Source organism: Mercenaria mercenaria, chromosome 17, assembly GCF_021730395.1.
Source record: "Mercenaria mercenaria strain notata chromosome 17, MADL_Memer_1, whole genome shotgun sequence".
In the NCBI taxonomy this organism is placed as follows: domain Eukaryota; kingdom Metazoa; phylum Mollusca; class Bivalvia; order Venerida; family Veneridae; genus Mercenaria; species Mercenaria mercenaria.
The window spans coordinates 21,462,429-21,473,812 of record NC_069377.1 but is presented as its reverse complement, the minus strand read 5'-3'; the positions used below and the strand labels follow the sequence as shown (position 1 = coordinate 21,473,812).

The following is an 11,384-nucleotide window of genomic DNA, read 5'->3' as shown; positions in this document are numbered from 1 at the left end:
GCATAAGTTGTTACACGGATACAGCTGTTTCCGATTACAAAATTGATTTCTCTGCTTTGTACACTGGATGCATAGCTGTCTAACTTTCACTGCTCAAAAACGAGCCTGATCAATGGAGTTTTGTTGTCATCATTGCTCATGAAATCTTTCCAATTCTGTGGATATTTTGGTTTTTGGACCAGACAACAGAAGTGTTGGTGCAGTTTCACGTAGTTTTCTTTCGACAGACTTGATTGCTTTTGGATAGTATATGTCTCCAATGAAGTCTGCTCCCAAAGCATTACCATCAATGATGTTAGTTACATTTCAAATAGGAAGACTTGCTGTAGGCCCGATACTTTCTTCAACGTAGTGTAATAGTTTGTCTTTGTCTGTCTTTGTTGGCATTCCGTAGGATGTTGCCAATGACCAATGAATTCTATGTCTACATCAAGCATGTTTAACAGCTAATATCACGAATCGTCCAAATACATTTCTTTCAGCCCTTATTTGAGCTGGTCACTTTCTTTGATTTTTTTTAACTGAGGCTATTTCATTTTTACGCCTTGATATTACGAGTATTTCTCTTCATGGAATTATCGTCGACTGATAAATTCTTCAATGATATCTTTTCCGGCATCAACAGCAGTCAGAAGATCGTCAACTACTTCAGCATATACAGATATTCCAGAGGATAAACAGTATGTCTGTAATTGCCCATTTATAATTGGAATTGATTCATGAATCCTTCTACAGCTGTCATCACTTCTTTTGCGTCAACCTAACTGGCTTTGATCTGCGCAGGTTCTACTTCGTTGTGTGTGGGTTTGTCTTCTGAAGTCATGTCTGCCTTCTGTAGTGTAGCTTCAACATATTTAGCTCGCATGTGCTATGTCGTGTACCACCTGTAGTATGCAGAATAGTTTCTGCTGAAACCTATGATGCCTCCTTTTGTCTTGGCATGACGGTTGATAGTCTGTTCTATAGTAAGTTCTACAGCGTTCTGTGAAGCTGGTACGGCTGATCTAGACACACTGAAGCCATGACCCCTCAAAAAATTTTCTGCACAAGGGTGTGTTACTTCAAGATTCATCATTAGGAACAGATAGGGGAGCGGTGGTCTAGTGAACAAGGTGTCGGCCGCTCAATCCAGTGGTCATGGGTTCAAGCCCCATTGAGGTCACGACCATGACTTCTCATATGACACCAGTACTGGTTTTGCCAGGACGCGGACTTGAGAGTGGTTCCAATAAGCTTGGAGCTTTCATCACAATCGAGCTTAAACAAGTTAGTATAAACTGACGGATAAGCAGGTAAATATATTGCATAGTTCAGATGATTGAACGCAAAGGATAGTCGGCAAAACTTGTGCCAGGCTCCTATATGCAGATCAAGGTCACTGACCTTTGTGGCCTGTATCAATGCCAGTATATCATGAATGATATCAATATAGTATATAAAGACGTGTGTCCTTTTCTGTGAATCCCTCTTTGACTCTTCTGTTGGTACTTTTGAAACTACTCGTTTAACTCTGTTTGACTTTCAACATTCATCAGATTTTCAGGGCATGGATTGTCAGCATGTTGTTTTACATCGGTTGAAGGTCAAATAATATTGGTTGGAAATATATGCTATCTGTTAATAAGTAAGTGCCAGAAGATATCTAACATTTAAACTATGAATGTATCTGTCTCTCTGAAGCAAAGGTATTCTGACGAGTATCTATTTGTTTTCTATTTATTAAAAACATATTTCTAAAATGTATTATATATACATACATATGACTGCTCGAACATTTATAATTGATTTGTAGTGCTTTTGGTAACACATATTATTGTCACGTAAATTTCGCACAACTATTGTAATGACATGGTGATTCACTGCATTCTAGCAAATATCTAGTTCAACAACACAAACTTATGTATAGTCATTATAAAATATTATACATATTTTCCCGATCCGTGTAGGGCATTTTCTTCACTTAAAAAATTTCACGTTTGTAACATTTTGGTAACATACAAACTTATACAGAGATTACATCATGGAAAAAGTTCCTACCACCACAGAAAAAAATAGTTATAAGAAACACTATTCTTCCTATACTTTCAAATAGATTGAAGAATCATAAACTTCCTGGTCTTTGCGTTATTAGTAAGAGTAAAATGTTTATAATGTTGGTAATTAAAATCACTGTTATGTAAATTACACTAATTCAGTGTATTTGTTTGTTTTGGGTTCAACGCCGTTTTTCAGCAGTATTTCAGTCATGTAACGGCGGGCAGTTTACCTAACCAGTGTTCCTGGATTCTGTACCAGTACAAACCTGTTCTCTGCAAGTAACTGCCAACTTCCCCACATGAATTATCAGAGGTGGAGGACTAATGATTTCAGACACAGTGTAAACAGGTACGTGAAAGAAATCTTGTTTTAAAGCACATTCAATTTATGGTTAATTAAGATTGTTAATAAACTACAGAATGCACTTTTTCTTAATCATTGTGTATCACTATTTCATCGTCTTAAAAGTTATTTAGGAAACATATTAAATGTCCCGTTAATTACAAAAGCCCCAACGTCCAGACGGCAGACATATAGAAATAAAAGGCATTCAAGTATGTACTTTCCGAAAGTCATAATGTTAAGAATTCCCTAGGTGAGGCTAGGGGGTTATTGGTACCTCAGGGTCTAGCATCTGTTTGAAGAAAATCTTATTATGAACTGTAATAATGCTTAATAGTTGTCCATGTTATTAAGTTAGATGTTCGTTTTAATCATTATCAACTTTATCATTTATCCAAAGCAGCAAACCCAAAAATGTCGAAAATTAAGGAAATATTTTACTTGTTTGTTCTTGCAGACTGTCTACAAATACATCAATTATTTAAACTGATTAGCATATGTTCCATAATTCGTATGCCTACCTTGGCTATATTTTAGCTCACCTGAACTTGTACCTAAATGTAAGCATATAAACAGGATGATATCACACTAAAAGCTACCGTCGATATATTGCTATCACATATTATCTAACTCCAGGGTTGTATGTCTTTCCAAAAACCGCTATGAGAATTAATCCCCCCAGATGGTACCAACCAACCCTATGGCTCATCAACTATATGCAGTTTTTTCTGAAACCGTTGAAATGGTGTTGCGATGTGTTATTTTAGTGCTTTGGAGTGTCGTACAGTGGCTAACAAAATGTGTTTACATAACGATAATGTTAATAGCCGCGAAGCGGCGCCGACAGCTTCGCATTACGGTTAGACGTGTGAAAAAGAAAACAGATACAGTGTGTACTATCGAGTTGAAAATTCGTGGTATTTATTGGAATCGGTGCGGTTCGGTTTTCTTCCAGTAGACTATGCGCATAGTAATTAACGGGGTCAATAGATGCTTGCTGTTTACGGATTATAAAAGCGTCTCACTTACTGCTATGAACATTGAATAACAATGTAAACGGGTGTTAGATGCCGAATAAATTTTCTACGTAAAAGAACAGCTGTAATACATAAATTAAATGTAAAACGATTTTTATCCCGCTGCCATAACTGAAATGTTTTATATATATCGGGTAACTGTTTAAGCGGTAACTCGGCAGGAGCCTCGTTACCGCCGTAAACAGTTACCCTCGAGCCGGATATTCCCATCTGCACCTACCACCAGTGAAAGAATCTTATACTCTTCTCCCCTGTTACATATATTGCATCCAAGCTCTTAAGAATCACTGACCAGAGTTATACACTTGGAAAAACTGTTGGCTATTCAAATGAGAATAAACATTAAAATGGAGCTAAAAGTTTAACATTAAAAAGCCCTAGATTTTTAGCAGTTCAGTAAATACAACAGGAGTTTTCGAGAATTTCGGCGAACAGTCTTTTTCTCTGAGTAAAATTCTAATCAGTAATTTTTAAAAATGGTTTGTCTTTTGAATTTAAAACTAAAATTGTACATGTTTGTCATTTTCCATACCAGACGTCTACTATAGCAAAATGTTTGGCAGCAGTTTGGTCCCATTCTTCCTTCCAAAAAGAATGTAATTTGACAATAATGACATTTACAAGAATTACAATGTCATTGTCTATGATCCCGCGATTATGTTAATTCTGATTTCTATAAACGTTGGAATTGGAACATAAGATATTTACATTAGGTCTTCATTTCCAAACATTCACCCGGAAAGAGACACAAGTTCTTTGATTAGGCTATAGGCCTAATGAGATTCTATTAGATTAAAAAATTAACAGGCCGAGCTTTTAAATTTGAAGCATTTATTATTAGTGACTGGTTTATAACTATGATAGTAATTTGTGTAAAATTGTTGATACAATAAGTTTCAATATGAATAGTTGTAATAATAGAACATAAACTTCCTAAAACGGATCCATAATTCGAGATATTTGCAGCCATTGCAATGAATACCAGTCATTTCACCCCCTGGATGTTTCATCCCTAGTTGTTTCACCTCCCAAAACCCTAGTTGTTTCACCCTATATGAATATGAATAGTATGATAATAACACCATTTCTTAATTTTTTTATGGGGCACCAGGGATTTTTCAAGGGAGCTCTGCCTTTTAGGTAGCACCTAATTTCATATTATAGCACTTCTATTCAAGACAGGCGGGTTCGAACTTCCAGACAGGTAGAATGTTCAAATCGGTTCAACTGTAGCCACCGTTGGGAACTCAGTGAACTAATAGCGGCGATGTATCTCCGCACTATTACGATACTTATCATTTGATATTAAGTATGTTGCAAAAAATAGTCGTTTTTCTTCGTGGTATTGTAGCTATTGAAATAAATGTATGGCCTGTTTTCATTGTTGCTTAATTCAGTGGAATATCTATCCCTGGCATGTGGCCGGACAATTGTATGCTTCCCGGCTAGGTAAACAAGAAAAGGTCTTTTCAACTAGTGTCTTCATCTATACTTGAAACGACATTAACGTCAAAATATTAGGACACTAGACTAATAGTGTAATACCAAAAAAAGGAAATGACGTTATTTCACTCCGACGACGTCAACTTTCTGCCAAAAACGGTGTTTTTTTATTATTAAAATGACAGTGACTTTCTAATTCTACTTTAAGGTCTTTTTTAATAGTTAATTCTGAATATATATTGTGAAGTAATATTTTTATTACAACCTAGCAAAAGAACATCTTTCTGGGGGTTTTCGTTGTCTGACTTAATGATCTGAAAAATAATTCAGAGTTATAATCTTGTTGACAAGTTAAGTCAGATATATCTGGTATACAATGACTGTTTTCCACCCCCACCCCCTGGTATGTCAGACAACGGAGAACGATCAATATGAAAACAACAACAAAAATGAATGTATTGATCATTTGGCGAGATTTGTTACATGTCAGTGATACAGGAAGTACTGAGTAGCCAACATGTTTTGTTACGGTGGTGGATAATCATTACATATTCTCGTACGCTGTTTCGGCATTCTTCTGACATAAAAATGTTGGTTTTTTTTTTTATAACAACCGGAGAATGCCGAAATCGCAGACGGAGATTACGTAATCGGACGGAAAATGCCGATCACTACCTGAAAGGCCGACGTATCGATAACTAGAACTGACTCAATTACAACAGGAAGGCCCTGTAAAGAATAATACTAGGAAGACTATGAAACATATAACAGTAAATGGGAAAATAGAAATGGAGCGAGAGTTTAACATAATAGGGTTGGGCCCGAGGAAGGGAGCGTTTACAAAAAAAAAGGGCTTGCCCCGAGGGAGATACCGTTTACCATAATAGGGTATATCTAAGGGAAAGAGTGTTTACCAAAAAAGTGCTGGACACTAGGGAGAGAACGTTTACCATAATATGGCTCTAGGGAGAGAGCTCTTACCATAATAGGTTTGGGTCCTAGATAGAGTGCGTTTATCATAAAATGGGAATGGCCCTCAAGGAGAGAGCGTTTACAAAATCAGGGTTGGGCCTAAGGGAGAAAACGTTTACCATATTAGGGTTGGACCCTAGGAAGAGAGCGTTTATAAAAAATATGGATGGACCATAGGGAAAGAGCGTTTAGTAAAATAGCCCTGGGCCGTAGGGAGAGAACGTATACCAAAATAGGGTTCAGCCCCAAGACAGAGATCGTTTTCTATTATAGGATTGGGCCCTATGGAGAGAGCATTTACCATTGTAGGTTTGAGCCTTAGGGAGAGAACGTGTACCATACTAGGATCGGACCTTATAAAGAGTGTTTACCAAAATAGGGTTGGACCTTATAACAGGAATAAGCCATAGGGAGAGAGTGTTTGTACAAAATAGGGTTTTCATTGAAACTAAAACGTTCCACAGAATAAATATATCATCTGACACCTGGGAGTGAAGGTTTCAAATGATACATATAAAATACTAGTAACAGTTTCCACCACTGCACAAAGGAAAACGGGATTGAAACATTATTGGACCGCTGGGACTTTATAGTAAGATAATTTAAAATTCGACCCTCATGTTATACTTTAATGATGATGAGTCGTGGAGGACGTCACAGATATTTCCCCTATGTTAAAAAGCTGTGAGATACATATCGAGAACAAACCTGTACTTGTAACAAGTCAACGCATCGCCATTCCGGACATACATTAACGCTTAGTCTTTCATTTTGAGTAAAAAATTCAAACACCATCAAACCATAGAAAGAAATGGTTGTTTCACATGAAAATTGAACAGCGTATAGAACATGTACATTACTCCACTTAACAATTGTCAGTATGTACATTACTCCACTTAACAATTGTCAGTATACTGGTGTATACATTGAATTCCGGAATAGGACTACATAAAGGGGCCACACTTTCGGACAGTTCAACACCTTTTAAAAACTCACAGTTTTCCAAGAACTGTTACATATCTTCGTTTTGATGCATTTGCAATCATGTCCATGCTGAAATTTCAAATACCTGGGTGGAAAGTATTTTTCAGCAGTTGTTTATTTTTGTTTCTTTACAAATGGCATTCACTTTTAAAGGGGACAACTTTTCAGAATATTTTAAGTATCAATCATACGGGACAGTACGGCAGAGGTAGATTGTTGGAAAAGATGTTGTTTGTTTATCAAATATTTCTGTGTTTTGATAATATACCCCTAAACCTTAAACCTTAAATATCACAGTTAAATGCCGGTAAAACAGACACTGCCGAAAATACTTTATTGTTATCTATGCGTTTTTATGCATTACACAGTTATAAATTGGATTAGGATACTATATCCTAGTAAGAGAGAAAATGAATACCGGTGTCAGGTATCATGGTTTTATTGCTTGCACTTTTATTTGTAACAACATATAAGACAGTATAAATTTACATAAAATAAGGCCTACAGAAAATGTGATACGTGTGATTCAAAAGATATGTCTTGTTTTTCAATCGTAAAATCTTTATAAATAATGCAATTTGCGTAACCAAGAATCACGCAGTTTGTTACACTATAGATACTTCGATTATATCTATTTTTCACTGTTTCTATCCAATATGAAAAGATACTCATGTAATATCCTCTGTGTATATAGCGCAGTTGAATGGAAATTTGACCTAAGTTCAGGTTCATATTAAAGGCACTGACCTCCATATTTTTGGCTAAAAAATGATCTTTTCTTTCAAATTGAAGTTTTGTCATACTAGTATTATGAACATTAGAATATGCGCTTTTGTTTCTAAACTATTTTAAAAATGCCAAATCAAGAAAAAAAGATGACCGCGTCGGGCATCGAACCCAGACCGCCGCGGCAATAAAGAAGTTGTCCGCTGACGTTACCAATAGAGCTATGGAGAATTGAGTTTTTAACGCACGTTAAATATAGATATTTATAATCGAGGCAGTTTACTTTGAGTAAGGCTTTACAAATGCTTATCGATTTTCATCGTAAAAAAGTAGTAAAAACAACTAATTCTCATGTATTTCCGTAACATATAGTCTGTCAGTAATTAAGTTTCAAAGCATTCTTAAGAAATATAGCATTTATTTCCAGATATCTAAAAAGATCTTCTTTTTGTTGTCGAACTATCTGGAGGCCAGTGCCTACATTATTCAATAAATTCACCAAAAACACGTGGTGTAAATTATAAAGGATATCACATTGGATTTAGATATACCTGTTTACAAAGGGATAATAATATTGATTATCTGTTATATATTAGTATAAATTCCGCACGATAACTCAAACGATAACATGTTTGATAATTATGATTTTTCTTCATTAAAACGTTTCAGTACAGAAAATATTTTGTATAACATTACAGTATACATTTAACTTCTATCATTGACAACCTTTTTGAGTTCAACGATGCATGGGAACCATAATAATCAAACGATAATATAAACATGCTGTCGTTTAAATTATCGTGCGGGAGTAGTATTGTAACACAAAATAAGCAGAAAATATTTGTATATTTGTTTCACAAAATATTTCTAGCGAGACATGCATAATCTGATTAAACTGATGTCTGGTAAATTAATTTTCTGCTGAAACGGTTTTAACGATTTTAACCAAAGATAATAGGTAAGGGTAGATTTATCGGAAGCACACAGCATACGAAAGAAACAAAAATAATTAGTATCAAGTAGAACTTTTTGCAATTGATATAAATAACACCCAGTTTTTTCAATGGTCGGCAACGAGAGTTACAAATACAAGATTCGCGACACGCAATTAGTAATTGTGATTGTTCCTATGTACTTAAGTAATTATTTTGTGATTGTTTCTATATATTTAATTGCTATTGGCTCAAAATATTCTTCAAAACCCAGGGTAATATGATAACTTATGTTTTACATGACGATCATTTTTTTCAAGTTTTAGTTAAGCAACATTTCACTACCGACAAAGAAATATCATATTCAGCTGAGACGAATATTTGTTTTGAGTGAACGTTGTCCACGAAATCATATAATATTCATAAGTTATTAACTTTGCATCGAGAAATATCCACGAGTTCTGCAGCGGAAATATTGCGCAACTTCAAGAGTGCAGTATTACTCCGCAAACGCCGGACGAGTGGATACTTCTCGATGCAAAGCTATTTTTTATTACATACGTTTCCACACTTATCAATAAAATATAAATGTTTTGACTTTGTTCAATAGTCTGAATAAAATTTGCAATCTGACGTAAGTAATAACAGTTTTACAGTTTTATTTGGCATATCGGCATAAACATGCCTTTGGCCATTTACAAAACAATATCTCAGATGGCCAAGACATACATTTATAAAATACAAATTCATGATATTAACAGTATATAATGCAAATACAGTATATTGTATATATTGTATAATATACTGAGTAATTACGTCACATAAATGCTCATATAATACTATATTAGTTCACAATAAATTGAATTAAGAAGCAGCAGTATCAAGTTTTTCTTTACGTATTTTCATAGCATTAAATACATACTTGGCTACATTTCTAATAGTTCTAACGCTTTTTGATGATAATAGTTTCACAAACTTATTAATAGAAGGAAATGAAGGACCAATACAATACTTTTGGCGTAGATCACGATAGAAAGGACAACATAGCATAAAATGGTACTCTGATTCAACATTTTTCATACAGATTTTACAAGTACGATCATTTCTAGCTACATTTATAAATCTACCACTCTCAATTTCTAAGCAATGTGCAGACAGTCTAAACCTAGATCATTCAATTCTTAGAGAAACACTATCAATAACATCTAGATATTTTTCATAACTAAACTCAGTCTTGAATTTTCTATAATAATTTAGTTTAGGCTGATTTGATATTGTATCGTTCCATTCTTGAACATATTGGTCACGCAGTCTTTGCTTAAGCAAAGGTTCGTAATTAACAGCAAAATCAGTTGTATACCACAAATTACTATACCCAAGGTTATTAAGTAGATCTTTCACCGACAAAGCCCAAGAGTTTTTTATGTTTGTATTGTTCCCAGTAGTATTCAAAGCATCAATAAATACCTTGTGAATTATAGAATTAGGATTTTTCATTATTTTTAGCCATTGTTTCAATGCACGTTCCTTGCAGATCATAGACAATGGGAAACGACCAAGTTTTCCTAATATAGCAGCATTAGAGGTCTGAGACCGCACACCAAGAATACGTTTACAAAATCGAAAATGTAATTTATCAATTTCTTTTAGATTGTATAACCCCCAGACTTCTGAACCGTAAAGCAATATAGGTGTAACAAGAGAGTCAAAAAGAGTCAACTGAGTTTTAATATCCATAGGAACTGAACAGCAAACTGATAATAAACAACACATTAAAATGATATCACGCACCTGATATGAAATTCAGACGTCAATATGCAAAAATATTGAAGTTTCCAGTTCTGTTGCAACTTAACTGAGAATAAAAACGAGTATATAACAAAACATATTATTTATAGTTTTGATATATTATCTTATACAAATAAAAATAAGTATAAGGTAGTAATGAACTTCTGTCAGTCATACTAATTATCCTATTCGGCGAACCTTCATTTCCGTGGTCTTCATAGGAGAATAATGTCCTTTCCATGAACTCCAGACAGGACCTTTGGCGTATGCGGTGTTGCCGTAATCGCCATTTAGATTTGAAGTATGACAACTATTGTACCACCAAGCACCGTGATGCAACACCGCACAGTTAGTGCTGTGCATGTCGTTGTCTTTGTCGTATGTAGTAAATTTCATTCCATTTTGTCCCTTAAGACTGTCACCGGCAGTACCACTATAACCCTTGACAAACAACTTGTAACCAGACTCGTCATTACCGACGGAAAATTCACGATACTGAGCATAAGCCGTTTCACCATCAGTACTAGTAAGGTCCACACGAAGTTCGTATCTACCTTGATTCGTGATCAAATGTATATTGCGATTTCCAAGCCAGAAGTTCTCGCCGAGATTACCAAAGCCGGCTTCATACTCATCCCAAGTCCTATAAAAGCTGCTGTTAGAAACTCTCCTTTGAATGACAGTCCATCCCCCAGCTGAGGTATCCATATCACATCTAACTGAAATTCCTCCTGCTCGCTGATACGGGTATATGGTGTAAATTCCAGTAGTTACGTCACCGTCGTCTTGAATATCTTCGCAGTCTTTTGGTTTCGCTTTTGACTGTTCCATCAACATTTCTGAAATGTTAGCAATTAATTTTCTATTGAAATCGGCTATGTCTTCTTTTGTGACATAATCTTTTCCTTCTAAATGGCATTTGCGATCTTGTTCCTCAATACGATTTGAAATGTTAACATACACTTCGTCAATGTATTCTTTCGTCACACATTGACTTTCAGACTCCCCACTGCTGTCAGTCTGAACTTTAACAAGCGGGATGTAAATATTGTTTGCATGTTTAGCAAAAACAGTTCCAAAAATAGCAGTCACGAAGAAAATTCTTAAATCCATACTTCACTAA

At 35.2% G+C, this 11,384-nt stretch overlaps 1 protein-coding gene across 1 annotated transcript; it reads right to left on the bottom strand.

The window, feature by feature from the left end:
* Positions 1 to 10,242: 10,242 nt before the first annotated feature.
* On the bottom strand, positions 10,243 to 11,384 carry LOC128550237 (microfibril-associated glycoprotein 4-like). Its single transcript, XM_053528852.1, has one exon. It carries the CDS (start codon positions 11,372 to 11,374, stop codon positions 10,442 to 10,444), a length of 933 nt encoding a protein of 310 aa, XP_053384827.1. The 5' UTR covers positions 11,375 to 11,384; the 3' UTR covers positions 10,243 to 10,441.